We start from the raw sequence: 23,016 nt of genomic DNA on the forward strand, positions 1-23,016 counted from the left end.
CTTCCTGCGTCCCCCAGCGCGTGACGCCAAAAGGGGCGCGCACGCAAGCGTGCGCGTGCCGCCTCGCCACGAGACACCTGTTTCTGGCTCCGCGAGTCCGCCCCGCCTCCTTCACGGCGGCCCTGCCTCCACCACGTGACGCACGGATGGCCGCCGCTTCCTCTTACTGTCGTAGTTCCGCGTCTCAGCGCTCGACGCTCCTGGGTGCCATTGCCTGCCTGAGTCACGTGTCAGGGGGAAGCTGGAAGGCGTCGTTCTCCTTTCCCAGCCCCCCTGCCCGTCCGCCATGTTTTCAGGCCGGGTCTGGCTTGGTCTTCCCCCATAAGGAAATGGCCGGGGAGCTCCAGGGGACCCAGGCGCCGTCGCTTCGGCGGAGCCTGGGCTGACCAGCCAGGACAGCGGGGTAAACCCGAACAATTCTGCGCGAGGTAGGGAGGCCATGGCGTCCGGCAGTAACTGGCTATCCGGGGTGAATGTCGTGCTGGTGATGGCCTACGGGAGCCTGGTGAGGAGATTCCCCCACCCCATTCTTGCTGTCGCATCTTACCCAGTAGAGACCCTCCTTTTGAGCTATACCCCGTCTGCATTCTCCACCCACTCACCTGCGCCTATCTGGACTTTGACTCCTTATTCCAGGAGTAGGTGGAAGTTTAAGTCACCTACTCGGGCCGACCCGCCCTCGTTAGCCTAGAACTCTTCCTCTAACGCTAGAGCACAGACCCCACGCCTCCCTGCTACTGGCTTCTTAGATCCACCCCCATCATAATGGCCTTGCTTTGCCCCAAGTTTTACCCTGAAACATTCCTGAGAGCCGGAATCTGGGGATTTGGAATGAAGGCATGCTTTAAAAAAAAAAAAAAAAAACCCAACTGTATTTTTTAATTAAAGGATTTTTACATCTTTTTGGACAGGTGTTTGTACTGCTGTTTATTTTTGTGAAGAGGCAAATCATGCGCTTTGCAATGAAATCTCGAAGGGGACCTCATGTCCCTGTGGGACACAATGCCCCCAAGGTAGGTCCTTAGGGCACAAGTTAAACACACTTGTCCAGATCAAGGGTCAAGAATGAGATTTCCTCTGCCTTTGGTGCTGACTTTAATTCTCATGTTTCTTTGCGTGCACTTGTCCTTGTACTTACTAAGTTGAGCAGGCACTGTGCGCTTTGGGACTTGGCTTACCTGCTCAGTGCTGTGGCAAGCATGTGGCTCACCCAGGAACTTCTGTTTTTGTATCTGCAGAATGAAGGGCTCGGGTCGAAGTTCCCAACTGTCTGTAGTAAAATATTTCCCGGCTCATCTTAAACTACCCAGTGTTTTTTGTTTGATTAGGATGGGGTTGAGATCATTAAGGTTAACCCAAGAGCAATGAGAAGGGTTACCTTTACATAACTTTAGACTTAACAGGAGCTCTGTAAGTCATCTAATTCCACCATTCATGTTACCAACAAGCCCAAGAAAAGGAAGCAGTTTACCAGAAGACATACAGGAAGTGAATAACCCAGTGGTCTTTTATCTTTGTCTGTACTTTCTCCTTAGGTGATTGTCTTCCTTTCCTTGGCTTTAGCTACAGATGAAATGTTATCTCTCTCCTAGAACTCTTTCCTGAGTTCCTTGCATATATTGTCAACTGACTACCTGACATTTCCACTTAGATTTCTAGTAGACATCTCAAACCCCATATATGTGAATCAGAATTATTGATACCCCACTGCCACCCTCATTCTGCTGCTTTAGTCTTTCGCTTCTAAGTAAAAGACACCTGCTTCCCTTACCAACCCCGTTTTGTGTGGCTCTCCCCAGATCACTGGGACCCAGCTCCACTGGCTGAATTTTCCACCCTTTTTGCTTCTGTGATCTGGAATGGTCTTCACTTGGCTAGCTCATTCATTCTTTTGATCTTAGCTTAAATGTTACTTCCAAAAAAGGAATGCTTATTACCTATTTTAAAGTACGTCCCCCCTCTCTTTATTTTCACGTGGTACCCTGATTTTTTCTTCGTAGCATTTACCATAATTTTTCTTTTATGTTTGTCCATTTGTTTAAAACATGCCTCTCTCTTCCGCTAGACGGTAAGCTTCAAGAATGCAGGCACCATGCCAGTTTTGTTCACGACTATAAAGCCAGGACCTACACATAGTAGGTACTCATTAATTTCTTGTTGACTGAAAAACAGGTTAATGCCAGGGCCTACACATAGCAGGTACTCTGTAATTTGTTGCTGAATGAAAAACAGGTTAGTTGTAGAGCTAGAGCTCATGACTCCCTCAACTCCTAGAGCACTGTACTTTCATTAACCAGTGCTATTAACCTTCCCTCTTTGTTCTTTGCTGACATAGTACATGGAAAGGCTCTAGGAGGATGTCCTGGCTTGAAACCTTAACAGTCCTGCCTGCCTCATGAGAGAGACATAGGGTTAGTTTCTAGCACATCATGAACCAATCAATACTTTGGCTATTCAGGGGTCCCTTGGTCTTGTTGAGAGCAATATTCCTTTTGCTTAAAAAATTTTTTCTAAATTCTCAACCATTGCTAGTGAAAGTATAAATTAGTAAAACCACTTTGGAAAATAACTGGTCATTGTCTGGTAAGGTTGCACATGTACCTAATCCATGGTCCAGCAGTTTCTCTCCTACCATAGAGAAATTAAGTTTTGCTCATGTGTACCAAGAAACATATACAAGATTATTTATAGCGGCATTGTTCATAATATTTGAAGAATAAACTTAATTCAGATGTCCACTTTTCAATGATTATATAGGCTGAGTGCAGTGGCTCACACCTGTAGTCCTAGCACTTTGGGAGGCTGAGGCCAGAAGATCATGTGAGCCCAGGAGTTACAGACTGCAGTGAGCTATGATTGCACTGATGCACTCCAGCATGTGCAAGAGCAAGACCTTGTTTCTAAAAAATAGGTAGTGGTATATTCATATTCTGGAATAGTGTAAAAAATGAAAAACTGAAGATAAATAGATGAAGACAAATCCTCAAAATACTTTTGAATGAAAAAAATTGCAAACATGAATGAATCTCAGAAACATGCTGAGTGGGCTGGGCGTGGTAGCTCATGCCGGTAATCCCAGCAGTTACGGAGGCCGAGTTGGGCAGATAATACTTGAGGTCAGGAGTTCGAGACCAGACCAGCCAACATGGTGAAACCCCATCTCTACTAAAAATATAAGAAAAAAATCCCAACTACTCGGGACGCTGAGGCAGGAGAATCCCTTGTTGAACCCAGGTGGCGGAGGTTGTAGTGAGCCGAGATCAAACCACTACACTCCAGCCTGGGTGACAGAGTGAGACTCTGTCTCACCAAAAACAAACAAAAAAACCATGCTGAGTGAAAAAAGGCAAAACGCTGTTCACAAAAGAATATGTACCATGTGCCTCCACCCTATTTATATGAAATTCTAGAACAGGCAGAACTGTAAAAGAGAGTACATCATGTTGCCTGGGCGGGGAGAGGGGAGATTTCCAGGTGATGAAAATATTCTTTATTTTGATTGACATGGTGGTGAAGCAGGTATGTTCATTTGTCAGACTCATCAATTTATATACATAAGATGAATGCATTTATTATATGTAAATTCAACCTCAATAAAGTATATTTTAAAAATTTCGCTAGGTGCGGTGGCTCACACCTGTAATCCCAGCACTTTGGGAGGCTGAGGCGGGTGGATCACCTGAGGTCAGGAGTTCAAGACCAGCCTGGCCCACACGGTGAAACCCCCACTCTACTAAAAATACAAAAAAGTTAGCTGGGCGTGGTGGTGTGTGCCTGTAATCCCAGCTACTCGGAAGGCTGAGGCAGGAGAATCACTTGAGCCCGGGCAGAGGTTGCAGTGAGCAGAGATCACACCATTGCACTCCAGCCTGGGTGACAGAGTGAGTCTCTGTCTCAAAAAAAAAAAAAAAAAAAAATTTAAGGCAAGGTGAGGTGGTTTACACCTGTAATCCTAGCACTATGGGAGGCCAAGGCAGGCTGATTACGTCAGCTCAGGAGTTCGAGACCAACCTAGGCAATATAGGGAAACCCTGTCTCTATAAAAAGTTTAAAAATGGGCCAGGCGCAGTGGCTCACGCCTGTAATCCCAGCACTTTGGAGGCCGAGGCGAGAAGATCACAAGGTCAGGAGTTTGAGACCAGCCTGGCGAGCATGGTTCTCACCATCTCTACGAAAAATACAAAAATTAGCTGGGCATGGTGGCACACGCCTGTAGTCCCAGCTACTTGGGAGGCTGAGGCAGGAGGGCAGGAGAATTGCTTGAACCTAGCAGGCAGAGGTTGCAATGTATTTCTCTACGAAAAATACAAAAAATTAGCCGGGCATGATGGCACGCACCTGTAGTCCCAGCTACTTGGGAGGCTGAGGCAGGAGGGCAGGAGGATTGCTTGAACCCAGCAGGCAGAGGTTTGCAATGGGCCAAGATCATGCCACTGCACTCCAGTCTGGGTGACAGAGCAAGACTCCATCTCAAAAAAAAAAAAAAAAATTTTAATAATAACCCATGCATGGTGGTGTGTTCCTGTAACCCCAGCTACTCAGGAGGCTAAGGCAGGAGGATCACCTGAGCTCAGGAGGTGGAGGTTACAGTGAGCTGAGATTGTGCCATTGCACTCCAGCATGGGTGACAGTGTGACCCTGTCTCAAAAAAAAAAAAAATTTTTTTTAAACAAGTTGCAGAGGGATTCCATATATAATGTTTTTCCATTATATATATATTTTTCCATTATATCAAGTTGGAAAACCAGGCAAAGCTAAGCATCTTTTTTAGGGTGACACGACAAAACAGTGAAGAAGTGTATGAGGACTATTGACAAGTTAAGGTTTGGGGTGGGGAGCATTCAATGAGGGATGGGCACACAAGACTTCAAAGTTAATGGTAATGTTCCATTGCATAAACTGGATATTGGTTATAGATGTTCATTATTATGATTTTTATATTTATTTAAAATGTACATCTATGTTACCTGTATTTTGTGTATCTTAATGTTTCACAATGGGAGTTTGTAAAAAGTTACAACAAAAAATGTATTTACTGGGGCTCTGGTAACCCTCTTAGGTAAGAGAGATTAATATGAAACTGAAAATAGTAGTTGCTGCTGGGTAACTGAGAGGTGCTACCTTTAGTGTCTTTTTTTTTTTTTTTTTTTTTTGGAGACGTCTCACTCTGTTGCTCAGGCTGGAGTCCAGTGGCGCAATCTCGCCTCACTGCAAGCTCCGCCTCCCAGGTTCACGCCATTCTCCTGCCTCAGCCTCCCGAGTAGCTGGGACTACAAGCCCCTGCCACAACGCCCAGCTAATTTTTTGTATTTTTAGTAGAGACGGGATTTCACCATGTTAGCCAGGATGGTCTCGATCTGACCTCGTGATCCAGCCACCTCGGCCTCCCAAAGTGTTGGGATTACAGGCGTGAGCCACAGCGCCTGGCCCCTTTAGAATCTTTAAAATTTGTATACCATGAATTTGACTTGGCTATTTTAAAAATTAAATATGTGTTAATTTTTTTTTAAAGTAGCCTCTAGCTAGGTGCATACCTGTAATCCTAGCTGCTCAGAAGGCTGAGGCAAGAGAGGCTGGGTGCAGTCACTCACACCTGTAATCCCAGCATTTTGGGAGGCCAAGGCAGGCAGATCACTTGAGGGCAGGAGTTTGAGACCAGCCTGGCCAACATGGTGAAACCCCATCTCTACTAAGAATACAAAAATTAGCCAGATGTGGTGGTACGCGCCTGTAATCCCAGCTACTCTGGAGGCTGCGGCAGGAGAATTGCTTGAACCTGGGAGGCGGAGGTTGCAGTGAACTGAGATTGCGCCACTGCACTCCACCCTGGGTGATAGAGCGAGACTCTGTCTCAAAAAAAAAAAAAAAATTGGAAATAATGTTGATGCTGTATAGCTTGAAGGATTTCTGGCACAAGTTAAAAGTTCTAGCTTAGAGATGTGCAGCTTGGAGAGGTTATTGGAAAACCCAATCACATTCTTTCCTAAATTCTTACCTCTTATCTGGTAATTTTATTAACTACATGAGCATCTTCTCTATTTCTGTTGTCTTAGGTGTTCATTAACTCTGCCCCATTTTCACATTGGTGGAAAGCAGAGGGCAGGGTAAATGACTGTGTATTCTTTTTCTATGTGAACAGGACTTGAAAGAGGAGATTGATATTCGACTCTCCAGGGTTCAGGATATCAAGTATGAGCCCCAGCTCCTTGCAGATGATGATGCTAGACTACTACAACTGGAAACCCAGGGAAATCAAAGTATGTGGCAAGCTCTTGGAATGCTTCAATGAGGAGTCCCACAGGTCCAGAATTCCTTTTCTCTCAGAGTTGTCAAAAGCTGCTGGCAAAGCCTTAGTTATTCCTGTTATTGGATATATGCTACATGCAGAACCCATTTATTAGCTTGCTGGAGTTTGGGGAATTTTTTTTTTTCTTTTTTGAGTTGGAGTTTCGCTCTTGTTGCCCAGGCTGGAGTGCAATGGTGCAGTCTCAGCTCACTGTAACCTCCACCCCGTGGGTTCAAGCAATTCTTCTGCCTCAGCCTCCAGAGTAGCTGGGATTACAGGCATGCGCCACTATGCCTGGCTAATTTTGTGTTTTTACTAGAGACAGGGTTTCTCCATGTTGGTCAGGCTGGTCTCAAACTCCTGACCTCAGGTGATCCGCCCACCTCAGCCTCCCAAAGTGCTAGGATTACAGGCGTGAGCCACCACGCCCAGCCTGGGGAATCTTTTTAGGTTTATGCCTAACACCAGTCTTTTCCTCAACAGGTTGCTACAACTATCTGTATAGGATGAAAGCTCTGGATGCCATTCGTACCTCTGGTAAGGGCTACCTGACAGGGTCCATTCTAGCATCCTGAAAGCCCACCTAGGGAACAGAGTAATGAACCCACTTTGTATGTTAGGATTTGTCCTTTCTGCACATCCCTGGCTAGTAGGAAATTCTAGAGTTTTGAAAGTACTGGATTAGAGATTTTGCTGAAGGAAATGATATAAGCAGGTTATTCTCCAAAGAGTCTGGGTGTTCTGTTTTTTAAAGTTCTTCTCTTGAGACCTTTAGTTTCATGAAGTAGATGATGGTAATATGCTTGTTTTTCCGCAAAGGACAGGTGGCACCTGCTTTTTCACTAAGCCCAAGATAGATTGTTCTTGAATTTTTTCCATTCTGTCAACACTTGTCGTATATGCTCTATCTCTATGAAAACAGTTTATGTCTTAAACCTAGGATGGATGGGTAAGCAGGATGGTAAAATGTGTGATGACACTTATCATGTGTCATTGATGCAGCTTACAACTGTGGTGTTACCACCAAATGACCACTCCGGCACAGCTTTATACCTTTGGTCTCAATCAGAATCTCCCTCTAACTCAACTCGCTCATTTCATTAGACCTATTTCTTTTTATTTTTGAGACGGAGTCTTGCTCTGTTGCCCAGGCTGGAGTGCAGTAGCACGATCTTGGCTCACCACAACCTCCACCTCCTGGGTTCAAGCGGTTCTCCTGCCTCAGCCACCCAAGTAGCTGGGATTACAGGTACCTACCACCGTGCCCGGTTAATTTTTGTATTTTTAGTAGGGACAGGGTTTCACCACGTTGGCCAGGCTGGTCTCAAACTCCTGACCTCAGGTGATCTGCCTGCCCTGGCGTCCCAAATGGCTGGAATTACAGGCGTGAGCCACTGCGCCCAGCTTCATTAGACCTATTTCTAACTTTGGGGAATTAACTAGAAAGACTAAAGAATGGGGCAGGCTCGGTGGCTCGTGCCTGTAATCCCAGCAGTTTGGGAGGGCGAGGCAGACAGATCACAGGAGGCCAGGAGTTCAAGACCAACCTAGCCAACAAGGTGAAACCCTTTTGTATTTTTGTCTCTACTAAAAATACAAAAATAAGCCTGGCATGGTGGTGCACATCTGTAATCCCAGCTAATCAGGAGGCTGAGACTAGAGAATTGCTCGAACCTAGGAGGTGGAGGTTGCAGTGAGCCAAGATCACCGCCACTGCACTCCAGCCTGGGTGACAGAGCGAGACTCCATCTCAAAAAAAAAAAAAAAAAGACTAAAGAATGAGAGAAGGGATATCACTGTGCTGTTTTCTCCACAGAGATCCCATTTCATTCTGAAGGCCGGCATCCCTGTTCCTTAACGGGCAAGAATTTCCGCTCCTACCTGCTGGATCTGCGAAACACTAGTACGCCTTTCAAGGGTGTACGCAAAGCCCTCATTGATACCCTTTTGGATGGCTATGAGACAGCCCGCTATGGGACAGGGGTAAGCCAGTTTTTTCTTCAGGGCACTAAAGAGATCCCTCAGACTGAGAGATCCTCATTCTTCCTTTCTCTTTCCTAAGGTCTTTGGCCAGAATGAGTACCTACGCTATCAGGAGGCCCTGAGTGAGCTGGCCACTGTGTGAGTTTGGAGGGGAACGTGTCAAAGGGAGCTGGTACAGTAGTGTTGGACTGTTGCCACAGTGCAATGACCTTCATAAAGCAATATAAACAAAATCCATGATACCATAAGAGTTGTCAGGTTCTAGACTATTAGATCAGTCTCTTACATTAGAAAGCAGATGCGGCCGGGCGTGGTGGTTCACGCCTATAATCCCAGCACTTTGGGAGGCCGAGGCGGGAGGATCATCTGAGGTCGGGAATCCAAGACCAGCCTGACCAACATGGAGAAACCCCGTCTCTACTAAAAATACAAAATTAGCCGGGCATGGTGGCGCATGCCTGTAATCCCAGCTACTCGGGAGGCTGAGGCAGGAGAATCTCTTGAACCCAGGAGGTGGAGGTTGCGGTGAGCCGAGATCGTGCCATTATACTCCAGCCTGGGCAACAAAAGCGAAACTCTGTCTCAAAAAAAAAAAGAAGAAGAAAAGAAAGCAGATGCAACTATACAAGCTAGTAAAAGAAGTTTTTACTTTTGTGTGCATTTTTCTTGTCTTTTGTTTAGCCCAATAAAATGTCAAAATTGGTGTAGACTAGCAAAGGGAATAGTTTTTCAGCACACACAGGGATTCCTTCTCTTCAGAGTCTCAGTGTCCTTTTTGTGTCTTGGCCCAATAAAAGTAAGAATTAAATAACATCTATTTTTGGCCTGGCGCAGTGGCTCACGCCTGTAATCCCAGCACTTTGGGAGGCCGAGGAGGGTGGATCACAAGGTCAGGAGTTCAAGACCAGCCTGGCCAACATGGTGAAACCTCGTCTTTACTGAAAATACAAAAATTAGCTGGGCATGCTGGTGGGCGCCTGTAATACCAGCTACTCGGGAGGCTAAAGCAGGAATCACTTGAACCCAGGAGGCGGAGGTTGCAATGAGCCAATATGCCATTGCACTCCAGCTGGGGCGACAAGAGCAAGACTGTCTCAAAAAAATAAAAATAAAAAATCTATTTTTACTACCACTTAAAGCATTAGTAACCGTGTCTGAAACAAAGGCTATCACTATAGAGTCAACTGTTGAGCGTTTGTGTCACAGGAGAGGATTCATGGCTTTTGTTTGGGAATGTTTTTAATACACACTAAACATAGTCTCGTATTTTCATGCAAATGTTAAAATCAAAGTTCTTGGCAAGAAAGGAAAGCCAATCTAGAATAAAAACTTAGGCCGGGCGCAGTGGCTCACACCTGTAATCCAACACTGGGAGGCCGAGGTAGGTGGATCATCTGAGGTCAGGAGTTCAAGACCAGCTTGACCAACATGGGGAAACCCCATCTCTACAAAAATACAAAAATTAGCTGGGCACGATGGCGCGCACCTGTAATGCCAGCCACTCAGGAAGGTGAGGCAAGAGAATCACTTGAACCTGGGAGGTGGAGGTTGCAGTGAGCCAAGATTGCGCCATTGCACTCCAGCCTGGGCAACAGAGCAAGACTCCATCTCAAAATAATAACAAAAAGTTAGTTACCAGCCATAAAAATAATCTGTTTTCTGCTATGTTGAATATTGCTCTTTCTCAAGAGCTTAAGGGGTATGTCTCTCCTGTCTTCTCTCTGTCCCTAAAAATGAGCTACCTTGTCTTAAAAGATGAAAGGTCCAAGGCCTGGAGCAGTGGCTCACGTCTATAATCCCAGCACTTTGGGAGGCCAAGGTGGGCGGATCACTTGATGCCAGGAGTTGGAGACCAGCCTGGCCAACATGACAAAACCTCATCTTTACTAAAAATACAAAAATTAGCCTGGCATGGTGGCACATGCCTGTAATCCCAGCTACTCCAGAGGCTGAGGCAGGAGAATTGCTTGAACCCAGGAAGCAGAGGTTGCAGTGAGCCGAGATTGTGCCACTCGAGTGTGGGTGACAGAGCAAGAGTCTGTCTCAAAAAAAAAGATGAAAGGTCCTAGTAAAAACTGCTTAGAAGGCCAGCTGCAGTGGTTTGTACTTGTAATCCCAACACTTCAGGAGGCTAAGATGGGTGGATTACTTGAGCCCAGGAGATTGAGACTGACCTGGGCATCATAGCGTAACCCTGTCTCTACTGAAAATACAAAAATTAGGCTGGGTGCGGTGGCTCATGCCTGTAATCCCAACACTTGGAGAGGCCAAGGCGGGCGGTTCATGAAATCAGGAGAGCGAGAACATCCTGGCTAACACGGTGAAAACCAGTCTCTACTAAAAATAAAAAAAAAAAAAATTAGCCGGGCGTGGTGGCGGGTGCCTGTAGTCCCAGCTACGTGGGAGGCTGGGGCAGAAGAATGGCATGAACCCAGGAGGCGGAGCTTGCAGTGAGCCAAGATCACACCACTGCACTCCAGCCTGGGCAACAGAGCGAGACTCCATCTCAAAAAAAAAATTAGCTGGGAGTGGTGGCGTCCACCTGTAGTCCCAGCTACTTAGGAGCTGAGGTGTGTGTATCACTTGTGCCTGGGAGGCAGAGGTTGCAGTGAGCCAAGATCATGCCACTGCACTCTAACCTGGGTAACAGAGCGAGACACTGTCTCAAAAAAAAAAAAAAAAAAAAAAAGAACTGCTTAGAGCACTAATGAAAATGAACATGTAGAAAGGCTGGAAAAGGGCGTTTGGTCTAGAAGTCAGCAGAAGCCTGTTCAAAATTCACTTTCTTTGAAAGATAAATACTGGATGATTCCAGTTATATGAGATACCTAGGTAGTCAAACTCGGAGACAGAAAGTAGAATGATGGTTGCAGGGACTGGAGAGTGGGGAAAATAGGGAGTTGTTCAGTGGGTATAGTTTCAGTTTCGCAAGATGAAAATGTTCTGGATGTTGGTTGCACAACACTATGAATATACTTAACACTACTGAACCATACATTTAAAAATGCTTAAGATGGTAAATTTTATGTTACATGTATTTTACCACAATCTTTTTAAAATTATTTCTGAAGGCCAGGCGTGGTGGCTCATGGCTGTAGTCCCAGCACTTTGGGAGGCTGAGGCGGGTGGATCACCTGAGGTCAGGAGTTCAAGACCAGCCTGGCCAACATGGTGAAACCCCGTCTCTACTAAAAATAGAAAAATTAGCTGGGCATTGTGGTATGCGCCTGTAATCCCCAGCCACTCGGGAGGCTGAGACAGTTCGCTTCAACCTAGGAGGCGGAGGTTGCAGTGAGCCAAGATTGTGCCTCTGCACTCCAGCCTGGGCAACAGAGAAAGACTCCGTCTCAAAAACAAAAATGTTTGATTTGTAGTTTCTAGGAATGTATAATAGGTATAGTGAAGAGTATAGGCTTTGAAATCTGACAAACTTAGGTATGAATCCCAGGTCTGTCACTTACTAGCTTTGTGACCTCATACAAGCTAATTATTGGACCCTTAGTTTCCTAATCTGCAAAACAAGGTGATAACCTATATAGGGGATATCTGTCTCAAAAAAAAGCTTGAGCCAGAGGCAAGAACTCTGGGAAATTGGTTTCTCTGCTGCTAGTTGTTTTTGGTATGAGTAGGTGTGTGTCAGGGCACCCAAACAGGGCCTTTATTCTGTCACCCAGGCTGGAGTGCTGCTACTTTTTTAGGGTGTGTGTGAGAGAGAGAGAGACAGGGTCTCACTCTGTCACCCAGGCTAGAGTGCAGTGGCACAGTCATGGCTCACTGCAGCCTCGAATTCTGGGCTCAAGCGATCCTCCTGCCTCAGCCTTCTGAGGAACCAGGACTGCAGGTGTTTGCTACCATACCTGCCTAATTTTTTGTAGAGATAGAGTCTCACTTTGTTTCCCAGACTGGTCTCAAACTCTCCTGGGCTCAAGCGATCTCTGGCCTCTGCCTCCTGAAGTGCTGGGATTACAGGTATAAGTGACCATGCCCAGCCTCTCTGCTACATTTTTTTTTTTTTTTTGAGATGGAGTCTTGCTCTGTCACCCAAGCTGAAGTGCAGTGGCGCAATCTTGGCTTGCAACCTCTGCCTCCTGGGTTCAAGTTATTCTCTTGCCTCAGCCTCCCGAGTAGCTGGGATTACAGGCACCCACCACCATGCCCAGCTAATTTTTGTATTTTTAGTAGAGACGGGGTTCACCATGTTGGCTAGGCTGGTCTCGAACTCCTGCCCTCAAGCAATCCACCTGCCTGGGCCTCCCAAAGTGCTAGGATTACAGGCGTGAGCCACCATGCTCAGCCTCTCTGCTATTTCTAAGCTACTAGATGGGGTTTTAGTAACTAGTTTACAAAATAGGACAGATAGGACACAAATAACTATTTGTGGCTATTGCTGCATTTATGGCCTGGGATAAGCCCTGATTTCTTTGATTAGTCCTCATTCTGTCAATGACCTCCCCTCTCTGTTCTTCAGGGTTAAAGCACGAATTGGGAGCTCTCAGCGACACCACCAGTCAGCAGCCAAAGACCTAACTCAGTCCCCTGAGGTCTCCCCAACAACCATCCAGGTGACATACCTCCCCTCCAGTCAGAAGAGTAAACGTGCCAAGCACTTCCTTGAATTGAAGAGCTTTAAGGATAACTATAACACATTGGAGAGTACTCTGTGATGGAGCTGAAGGACTCTTGCCGTAGATTAAGCCAGTCAGTTGCAATGTGCAAGACAGGCTGCTTGCCGGGCCGCCCTCGGAACATCTGGCTCAGCAGGCCCAGACTGTATCCGTCAAAGTTCCCGTTGTATCCAGAGTTCTTAGAGCTTGTGTCTAAAGGGTAATTCCCCAACCCTTCCTATGGGCATTTTTAGAACATTGGCTAAGACTATTTTCCCCTAGTAGCGCTTTTTTCTGGATTTGCATTCAGGTGTTATTCTTAATGTTTCTGTCAAAGCGTCTTAAAAATCTTCACTTGGTTTCAGCCGTAGTTCACCTTCCCTGTTCCAGGTTTATTTAATTCCAAAGGTGAGAGTTGGAGTGAGATGTCTTCCATATCTATATCTTTGTGCACAGTTGAATGGGAACTGTTTGGGTTTAGGGCATCTTAGAGTCGATTGATGGAAAAAGCAGACAACTGGTGGGAGGTCAAGTGGGGAAGTTGGTGAATGTGGAATAACTTACCCTTGTGCTCCACTTAAACCAGATGTGTTGCAGCTTTCCTGACATGGCAAGGATCTACTTTAATTCCACATTCTCATGAATAAATTGAATAAAAGGGAATGTTTTGGCACCTGATAACAATCTGCCAGGCTATGTGACAGTAGGAAGGAATGGTTTCCCCTAACAAGCCAATGCACTGGTCTGACTTTATAAATTATTTAATAAAATGAACAATTATCAAATAAAACATATGAATCAGTCCTTTATAGTTGTCTTTTAATAAAACAGGCATTTGATAATGTTATCTGCACATTTCTAACAGGGTATAGGGCATGAGGATTTGCCTCCAGAGAATTGGTGGGACTGTGTGCATAGCCTGGACCTACGACCATACAGATACTCCTTGGGACCCTAGCACAAGAAATCCTAAAATCAGGACTGTGGCCCTTGCTCATAGATGCCTGTGTCACCAACAGAAGGCTGCAGAACAAGGATTCTCTCAAGGTTTCTGGGGCAACAAGCCAGGTGGCCAATCAACTCCTAGGCCCAGGGTTATTGTTGGAGGCGTAAATGTTACTATGACTACTGAAACCTTGGTTACTGAACTAAACAGAAAGAAGAGCCTGTCAGTCTCCTCAGACTGTATCAAGCAAATCTATAGACATGTCTGTGGAAAAGTTGACAAAAGTAGAAGAGGTATGCAGAGTTGGAAGGAGGGGCTGGGTTGAAGTTTGATGAAGTTCCCAGATCAATTTACTATAAGTGCATCTTTTACTGGGAAAGGCTTTTGATGTAACAAGGATATAATGTAGTTAGTAACAGGAGTGGGAGGCTATGTCTAGTACGTAGTAGGTATTCAAATACGTGTTCCGTCCAACCCCTGTGTGTTTTCTTTGATCCATTCTGAAAGTAGAGCTTTCCTCTCCCTATTTCCCCCTAGGAAATTGCTTTCTCAAAAAGGTCTATGTGGCTGGGCGCGGTGACTCACCCCTGTAATCCCACCACTTTGGGAGGCTGAGGTGGGCGGATCACCTGAGGTCAGGAGCTCGAGACCAGCCTGACCAACATGGAGAAACCCCGTCTCTACTAAAAATACAAAATTAGCCCGGCGTGGTGGTGGTGCATTCCTGTAATCTCAGCTACTCGGAGGCTGAGGCAGGAGAATCGCTTGAACCCGGGAGACGGAGATTGCAGTGAGCCGAGATTGCGCCACTACACTCTGGCCTGGGCAACAAGAGCAAAACTCTGTCTCAAAAAAAAAAAAAAAAGGTCTATGTCTCATTAGAATAGAGGTTCTGGAGACTGAGACTGAGGCAGATCAACAGAACTACCTTTTCTTGCAGAGTTTTCAAAGGGCCATGGGACTTAAAAAGACGGTCGACAGGTAATCTGCTTCTGTCCCCTCCCTTTATCTTTCAGCTTGACCTTTGCACTCTGCTGTCTTCCCTGAGCCACCTCCCAACTCTGCTGCATCTCTTTAGGGGCTCATCAAGAAGGAAAATAGATGCGGAAGGGGTGAGAGGCAGCCTTGTCCTCAAAGCAAGTGAGATCAGCCTCTTAGTGCCCAGTAGGTTAGGTGATATAGATTGGTTTTTATTGTCCCCTGCCTCTCATTCTCTGGAGAAAAATTGAAGCATGTTTTTATTTTCTTTTTTTGGTCAAGAATTCAAGTATTTGTTGCCTGGCTTTGTACTAATTATGTGGTTGGTAGTGCAGTATTTGTTGAACCAGTGAATGAGAAGATTCACAAGACTGGGCTACGTATCCTTTTCACCCTGATGAGATTTTGAAAAAACTGATGCAGCCGAGCGCAGTGGCTCACGCCTGTAATCCTAGCACTTTGGGAGGCCGAGGGGGGAGGATTGCCTGAGCTCAGGAGTTAAAGACCAGCCTGGGCAACATGGTGAAACCCTGTCTCTACTAAAATACAAAAGAAATTAGCCAGGCATGGCGGTGTGCGCCTGTAGTCCCAGCTACTGGGGAGGCTGAGGCAGGAGAATTGCTTGAACTTAGGAGGCGGAGGGTGCAGTGAGCCGAGATCGCACCACTGCACTCCAGCACTCCAGCCTGGGTGACAGAGCAAGACTCTATCTCTACAAAAAAAAAAAAAAAAAAAAAACACTGATGCAAGCCTGGCATGGTGGTTCACACCTATAATCCCAGCACTTTGGGAGGCCGAGGCAGGGGGATTGCTTGAGCCCAGGAGCTCGAGACCAGCCTGGGCAACATAGGAAAACCCTGTCTCTACCAAAAAAATTAAAATTAGCCAGATGTGGTGGTGCATGCCTGTAGTCTCAGCCACTCAGGAGACTGAAGCAGGAGGATCAATTGAGCCCAGGTCAAGTGATGCCACCACTGCATTCCCGCCTGGGTGAGAGAGGAAAACCCTGTCTCAAAACAAAACAAAATGGGCTGGGCACATTGGCTTATGCCTGTAATCCCAGCACTTTGGGAGGCCAAGGCAGGTGGATTGCTTGAGCTCAGGAGTTTGAGAACAGCCTGGGCAACATGGCAAGATCCCCATCTCTACCAAAAAACTTAATTTAAATAAATAAACACTGATGCCTAGTTCTTAACCCTAGGAGATTCTGATTAAAGTGGTCTGAAATGGGATAGGAGAAGCCTTTTTTTAAGGTTTCATGGGTCATATCCAGAGCTAGCAAGGATGTGAAGAAACAAGAACACATATGATTTTAATAAGAGTCTAGGTTGATACAGCCATGTTTGTACAAAGGCAGTTTGATAAAATCTATCAAAATTTAAATTTGCATATCCGTTGAACTGGCAAAAATAGGAATTTATCTTAAATATACATGCTTGGAAAAGCACTAGAAGGTACATACCCAAGAATGTTCATGACTATTGCTATTTATTTATTTATTTTTTGAGATGGAGTTTCGCTCTTGTTTTTTTTTTTTTTTTTTTTTTTTTTTTTTTTGAGACGGAGTCTCGCTCTGTCGCCCAGTCTGGAGTGCAGTGGCGCAATCTCGGCTCACTGCAAGCTCTGTCTCCCGGGTTCACGCCATTCTCCTGCCTCAGCCTCTCCGAGTAGCTGGGACTACAGGCGCCCGCCACCACGCCCGGCTAATTTTTTTGTATTTTTAGTAGAGACGGGGTTTCACCGTGGTCTCGATCTCCTGACCTCGTGATCCACCCGCCTCGGCCTCCCAAAGTGCTGGGATTACAAGCGTGAGCCACCGCGCCCGGCCTGGAGTTTCGCTCTTGTTGCCCATGCTGGAGTGCAGTAGCACAATCTCAGCTCGCTGCAACCTCCGCCTCCTGGGTCTAAGTGATTCTCCTGCCCCAGCCTCCCGATTAGTTGGGATTACAGGCGCCCGCCACCACACCTGGCTAATTTTTGTATTTTCAGTAGAGTTGGGGTTTCACCATGGGGTTTCGCCATGTTGGCCAGGCTGTTCTCGAACCCCTGACCTCAAGTAATCTGCCCGCCTCGGCCTCCCAAAGTGCTGAAATTATAGGCGTAAAGCCACCACACCTGGCCTGATTACATGTTTTTTAAAAAAGATGTACTTCCCAGTTTATGATAGAAACATTTTCTGAAAACATTCACAAGTAGCTGAGTGTGGTGGCTCATACTTGTAATCCCAGCACTTTGGGAGACCAAGGCAGAGATCACTTGAGCCCAGGAGTTTGAGACCAGCCTGGGTAACATAGTGAGACTCCGTCTCTATAAAAAAATAAAAATTAGCCAGGCACACACACCTGTTGTCCCAGCTCTTTAGACGGCTGAGGTAGAAGGATTGCTTGAGCCTAAGAGGTTGACATTGTAGTGAGCCATAATCACACGCTGCACTCCAGCCTAGGCAACAGAATAAGACCCTGTCTCAAAAAAATATATATGCAAAAGTTAGCTGGGCATGGTGGCACACGCCTGTAATCCCAGCTACCTCGGAGGCTGAGGCAGAAGAATTGCTTGAACCTGGGAGACAGAGGTTGCAGTGACCAGAGATCGCGCCACTGCACTCCAGCCTGGGCGACAGAGCAAGACTCTGACTCAGAAAAAAAAAAAGTAAAAACTACAGTCATTCCCAACAAAGTATATATATATATATATATATATTTGCCCAGTCAGAGATAACAACTTTTTTTTTTTTTTGAGGCAGAGTCTCTCTAAGACAGAGTCTTACTCCACCACCCAGGCTAGAGTGCAGTGGTGCGATCTCGGCTCACTGCAACCTCCACCTCCTGGGTTCAAGCGATTCTCATGCCTCAGCCTCCTGGGGAGCTGGGATTACAGGTGTGTGGCACCACGCTCGGCTAGTTTTTGTATTTTTAGTAGAGATGGGGTTTCACCACGTTGGCCAGACTGGTCTTGAACTCCTGGCCTCAAGTGATCCGCCCGCCTCAGCCTCCCAAAGTGCTGGGATTACAGGTGTGAGCCATTGCACCCAGAAACTTTACTTTTCACTTAATGTATTTCTTTTTTTCTTTTTTTTTTTTTTGAGACGGAGTCTCGCTGTCACCCAGGCTGGAGTGCAGTGGCGCGATCTCGGCTCACTGCAGGCTCCACCCCCAGGGTTCACGCCATTCTCCTGCCTCAGCCTCCCGAGTAGCTGGGACTACAGGCGCCAGCCACCTCGCCCAGCTAATTTTTTGTATTTTTAGTAGAGACGGGGTTTCACCGTGTTAGCCAGGATGGTCTCAATCTTCTGACCTCGTGATCCTCCCACCTCGGCCTCCCAAAGTGCTGGGATTACAGGCGTGAGCCACCGCACCCGGCCTTTTTTCTTTTTTTTCTTTCTTTTTTTTTCTCTTTTTTTTTTTTGAGACGGAGTGTTGCTCTGTCGCCCAGGCTGGAGTGCAGTGGCACGATCTCGGCTCACTGCAAGCTCCGCCTCCTGGGTTCACACCATTCTCCTGCCTCAGCCTCCCGAGTAGCTGGGACTACAGGCACCCGCCACTGCGCCTGGCTAATTTTTTTATATTTTTGGTAGAGACGGGGTTTCACCGTGTTAGTGAGGATGGTCTTGATCTCCTGACCTCGTGATCCGCCCACCTCGGCCTCCCAAAGTGCTGGGATTACAGGTGTGAGTCACCGCAGCCGGCCTCACTTAATGTATTTCTGTGTGGATTCAATTTTTTCAACATGTGGAAAATGTACTTTTGATTTTTTTAAAATGCCAACAGTAGATATATACACATATGTACATGCATGATGTATATTTATATTCCTTCTATATATTAAAAAACTTAAAACTGGCCTTTCATGGTGGCTCACTCCTGTAATCCCAGCACTTTGGGAGGCTGAGGCAGGCTGATCACTTGAGGTCAGGAGTTCGAAACTAGCCTGGCCAACATAGCAAAACCCCATCTCTACTAAAAATTTTAAAATTAGCAGCCAGGCGTGGTGACTCACACCTGTAATCCCATCACTTTGGGAGACTGAGACAGGTGGATTACATGAGGTCAGGGGTTCAAGACCAGCCTGGCCAACATGGTGAAACTCCGTCTCTACTAAAAATACAAAAATTAGCTGGGTGTGGTGGCATGCACCCATAATCCCAGCTACTCAGGAGTCTGAGGCAGGAGAATTGCTTGATCCCGAGAGACAGAGGCTGTAATGAACCGAGATTGCACCACTGCACTCCAGCCTGGCTGACAGAGCGAGACTCTGTCTCCAAAAAAAAAAATTACCTGGGAGTGGTGGCAGGCACCTGTAATCCCACCTACCCAGGAGGATGAGGCATGAGAATTGCTTGAACCTGGGAGGCAGAGGTTGCAGTGAGCCAAGATCACGCCATTGCACTCTGGCCTGGGCGACTGAGCGAGACTATTTCTTAAAAAAAAAAAAAAAATTAAAACTTCAATGAAGATTCCAGTCTAGCCAGGGCTGAGAATCACTAGTATGATGGAAGGGATATTAGCTTTAGAGAAATTGGATTTGGGGCCAGGTGCAGTGGCTCATACCTGTAATCCCAGCACTTTGGGATGCTGAGTCAGGCGGATCACCTGTGGTCAGGAGTTCAACACCAGCGTGGCCAACACGGTGAAACCTCGTCTCTACTAAAAATACAAAAATTAGCCAGGTGTGGTGGCACATACCTGTAGTCCCAGCGACTCAGGAGGCTGAGGCAGGAGGATCACTTGAACCCTGGAGGTGGAGACTGCAGTGAGCCAAGATTGCCTCACTGCACTCCAGCCTGGGTGACAGAGTGAGACTCTGTCTAAAAAAAAATGAAGTTGGATTTGAGTCCCAGGTCTGCCATTAAGTGACCTTGGGCATCTCACAACTTTTAGTTTCCTTATCTGTATTATGTAAAAATTAATGCCTATGGGCCTGGCGTGGTGGCGCATGCCTGTAATCCCAGCTACTCAAGAGGCTGAGGCAGAAAAATCGCTTGAACCCGGGTGGTGGAGGTTGCAGTGAGCCGAGATCGCGCCATTGCACTCCAGCCTGGGCAACAAGAGCAAAACTCTGTCTCAAAATAAATAAATACATAAATAAATAAATACATAAATAAATAAAATAACACCTATGCCACATAGTTATTGAAATGATTAAATGATATTATGTACTTAATACATACTAGGTTCTAAATTACCCTTTTAAGGATTTTACAGTCTTCTAACAGTGGGGCAGAGGTTCCAGGTGAAGAAACAGTCTTGGGCCAGGCGCGGTGGCTCACACCTGTAATCCCAGCACTCTGGGAAGCCGAGGCAGGTGGATCACCTGAGGTCAGGAGTTCGAGACCAGCCTGACAAACATGGTGAAACCCTATCTCTACTAAAGATACAAAAAATTAGCTGGGCATGGTGCCAGGTGCCTGTAATCCCAGCTACTTGGGAAGCTGAGGCAGGAGAATTGCTTGAACCTGGGAGGCAGAGGTTGCAGTGAGCCAAGATTGCGCCACTGTACGCCAGCCTGGGCAACAAGAGTGAAACTCTGTCTCAAAAAAAAAAAAAAAAGAAAGAAAGAAAAGAAAAAGAAAAAAGAAACAGCCTCACTCTATGGGGTTTTTGTCTCTACTCCTAACTCTAACCCACCCATTCAACCCCCACCTCTGTACCTGGAGCAGGTGGCGAAATTCACATACTCACTGTCTGTGGCAAATGACATTGGGCCAGAGAAGAAACCCATATGCCACCCTAAGGATGCAGGACACCATAGTACAGGAATTGGCACTGGCCAAAAAGCAACTACTAATGGTGAGTTCTAGCAGGGCAACCTGAAGTCTCATTCACTACTGCTCTGTGCCTTTGCCCACTGAGTTTTCCAAGCTCTTAGTGCATGTCATTGCACATTTATCTTGTTTGCCTCTAGGTTTTCAGCATTACGCCAGAGCAACACAACTCTAACTCCATTGCCAAAACTCTTTTTCATTAAGTGATTCTTTGCATCCACCTTACAGGCGGCAGGCACATGTTAAAGTCCCAAAGTATACTCTAGTTCCTGCTCCTTTCATCTTGGTGAGACTCAAAACTGCCTCTTAGATCGGGTGTGGTGGCTCAGGCCTGTAATCCCAGCACTTTGGGGGACCAAGACGGGCAGATCGCTTGAGCCCAGGAGTTCGAGACCAGCTTGACCAACATGCCAAAACCACATCTCTACTAAAAACAAAAATTGGCCGGGCATGGTGGCACATGCCTATAATCCCAGCTACTTGGGAGGCCGAGGCACGAGAATTGCTTGAACCGAGGCAGAGGTTGCAGTGAGCTGAGATTGTGCAACTGCACTCCAGCCTGGGCTACAGAGTAAGACTTGGTCTCAAAACAAACAAACAAACAAACAAACAAAAAACTGCCTCTTAGTGCGTAGCACTTGCCTCTCAGTACCTCTCTCTCTCCCGGGGTCCCCACTTGATGTCATGTAACCATCTTTTTTTTTTTTTTTTTTTTTTTGAGACGGAGTCTCGCTCTGTCGCCCAGGCTGGAGTGCAGTGGCGCGATCTTGGCTCACTGCAAGCTCCGCCTCCCGGGTTCACGCCATTCTCCTGCCTCAGCCTCTCCGAGTAGCTGGGACTACAGGCGCCCGCCACCACGCCCGGCTAATTTTTTGTATTTTTAGTAGAGATGGGGTTTCACCGTGGTCTCGATCTCCTGACCTTGGGATCCGCCCGCCTCGGCCTCCCAAAGTGCTGGGATTACAAGCGTGAGCCACCGCGCCCGGCCACTCATGTAACCATCTTTGTATCCCAGTTACTTAGTAGAGTTCCTGTTTCATGGTCTGTTCTCAGCAAATATTTGCTGAACATAGGGCTTTGCCTGTGGAGAAAAAAATTGGATAGGCTTCCCTCCACTGGTTCAGCCTCTCTGCTACCACCCAGCTTTATGTCACAGCTAAGTCCAGCTCCGAGAGAACACAAATAATGGGAAAGCAACTAGGAAGAATAAGAAAGGGTGGTAAACAGAGGCAAACAACACACTGTATTCTGCCCTCTCCACCAGGTCCGTCAAGCTGCCCTGCACCAGCTGTTTGAAAAGGAGCATCAGCAGTACCAGCAGGAACTAAATCAGATGGGCAAAGCTTTTTATGTAGAGAGATTCTGATGGCATCCAAAACACTGTTCTTCCATTCTCAACATGCCTGCTAACCTAGCCTTCTAGAGCCTCTACCACCTTGAACCTCCTTCCCAAAACATACCAGATCTTGCTATCTGCCAGGGACTTAAGACAGCGCTCCCACTCTCACTTCTCCACTCTCTTGTTAATCGTTTGCCGCTATTTGGGAAACAATCTATGAAACAACAGTAACAACAAGAGTGACGCCTTGTGGTCATAGTGGGATTTACTGTGTTGACGTAAGGCGACAGGGTGGGGAGGGGTGGACAATGTGAGTTGAGAATCCTGATTTGCTATAACAAATAAAGTTACTTCTTAAAGGCTCAAACTTAGACCACTGGGCTCATTCTTTCAGGTTTAAATCTTGATTTGTTTCAAAAGTGCTTATTTTTCAGCTACTGTAATCTTAACTTCCTGGATTTCACTTGCCACCTCTCAGATATCACTTTCACTTATCTTTTATTTATATTTGGACAAATTGCTCTGAATGTGGCTATTAATCTACAGACACCGTAGTGCTTGAGTGAGGAGGCCTGCATTTTGGGTTTTGAGTCAGCTAGTTATTGTGAAACTTTGAACAAGTCTCTTTCCACTGGGCCTGAATTCCCACCTATGCCAAGAGAGAGGATTCCAAACTTAAATGTCTCCAGGGGTCAGGCAGGTAATGTTACAGTTGTAAGGAAATAAGGAGTGGTAGGATTTGTAGGAGGCTGGAAAGAGCAGTCAAAATAAAGGCACTCAAAATTCTGAAAAATACTGAAAAGTACTGATTGACCATGTGCATCATATGAAGGCCATAGACAACTTTACTTAAAAGGGTCCACTTTACAGGCTGGGCGAGGTGGCTCACACCTGTAATCCCAGCACTTTGGGAGGCTGAGACGGGTGGATCACCCGAGGTCAGGAGTTCAAGACCAGCCTGGCCAACCATGGCCAAAATGGTGAAACCCCATCTCTACTAAAAATACAAAAAATTAGCCCGGCATGGTGGCAGGCACTTGTAATCCCAGCTACTCAGGAGGCTGAGGCAGGAGAATTGCTTGAACCCAGGAGACGGAGATTGCAGTGTGCTGAGATCAT

General features: G+C 46.4%; 3 protein-coding genes across 6 annotated transcripts in view; 2 read left to right on the top strand and 1 right to left on the bottom strand.

Moving 5' to 3' along the window:
* The window catches only part of UBAP2L (ubiquitin associated protein 2 like), a 51,020-nt gene extending 50,345 nt beyond the window's left edge, over positions 1–675 (bottom strand). The window contains exon 1 of the mRNA XM_058439248.1: positions 603–675. The gene's annotated coding sequence lies outside the window, so the exon portion shown is untranslated. The remainder of the gene's footprint in view (positions 1–602) is intronic.
* Positions 126–13,663, top strand: CUNH1orf43 (chromosome unknown C1orf43 homolog). 4 transcript variants are annotated; one of them, XM_032154477.2, is made up of 7 exons: positions 138–505; positions 912–1,013; positions 6,140–6,257; positions 6,770–6,823; positions 8,103–8,269; positions 8,349–8,407; positions 12,738–13,663. In XM_032154477.2, the coding sequence occupies exons 1-7, from the start codon at positions 440–442 to the stop codon at positions 12,931–12,933; spliced, it is 762 nt and encodes a 253-aa protein (XP_032010368.1). In that variant the 5' UTR covers positions 138–439; the 3' UTR covers positions 12,934–13,663. The 4 variants fall into 4 exon arrangements, with proteins under 4 accessions (XP_032010371.1, XP_032010369.1, XP_032010368.1 ...); XM_032154479.2 differs by having other exon boundaries at positions 139–428; XM_032154480.2 differs by lacking the exon at positions 8,349–8,407 and having other exon boundaries at positions 126–505; positions 12,738–12,870.
* Positions 13,664–13,753: 90 nt separating this feature from the next.
* CFAP141 (cilia and flagella associated protein 141) lies at positions 13,754–22,264 on the top strand. Its single transcript, XM_032154481.2, has 4 exons — positions 13,754–14,112; positions 14,760–14,800; positions 20,454–20,583; positions 21,823–22,264. The coding sequence occupies exons 1-4, from the start codon at positions 14,080–14,082 to the stop codon at positions 21,922–21,924; spliced, it is 306 nt and encodes a 101-aa protein (XP_032010372.2). The 5' UTR covers positions 13,754–14,079; the 3' UTR covers positions 21,925–22,264.
* The last annotated feature ends 752 nt before the right edge of the window (positions 22,265–23,016 follow it).

The sequence above is a fragment of the Hylobates moloch genome, unplaced genomic scaffold (assembly GCF_009828535.3).
Source record: "Hylobates moloch isolate HMO894 unplaced genomic scaffold, HMol_V3 SCAFFOLD_5, whole genome shotgun sequence".
In the NCBI taxonomy this organism is placed as follows: domain Eukaryota; kingdom Metazoa; phylum Chordata; class Mammalia; order Primates; family Hylobatidae; genus Hylobates; species Hylobates moloch.

Excerpts from the sequence above, each read along its gene's own strand:
- CFAP141 (XM_032154481.2), top strand. The coding sequence starts at position 14,080 with ATGTCTGTGGAAAAGTTGACAAAAGTAGAAGAG. Across the intron at positions 14,113-14,759 it reads AGTTGACAAAAGTAGAAGAG|AGTTTTCAAAGGGCCATGGG; the intron begins GTATGCAGAGTT and ends CTTTTCTTGCAG. Across the intron at positions 20,584-21,822 it reads CCAAAAAGCAACTACTAATG|GTCCGTCAAGCTGCCCTGCA; the intron begins GTGAGTTCTAGC and ends CCTCTCCACCAG.
- CUNH1orf43 (XM_032154477.2), top strand. The coding sequence starts at position 440 with ATGGCGTCCGGCAGTAACTGGCTATCCGGGGTGAATGTCGTGCTGGTG. Across the intron at positions 506-911 it reads TGATGGCCTACGGGAGCCTG|GTGTTTGTACTGCTGTTTAT; the intron begins GTGAGGAGATTC and ends CTTTTTGGACAG. Across the intron at positions 8,270-8,348 it reads CAGCCCGCTATGGGACAGGG|GTCTTTGGCCAGAATGAGTA; the intron begins GTAAGCCAGTTT and ends CTCTTTCCTAAG.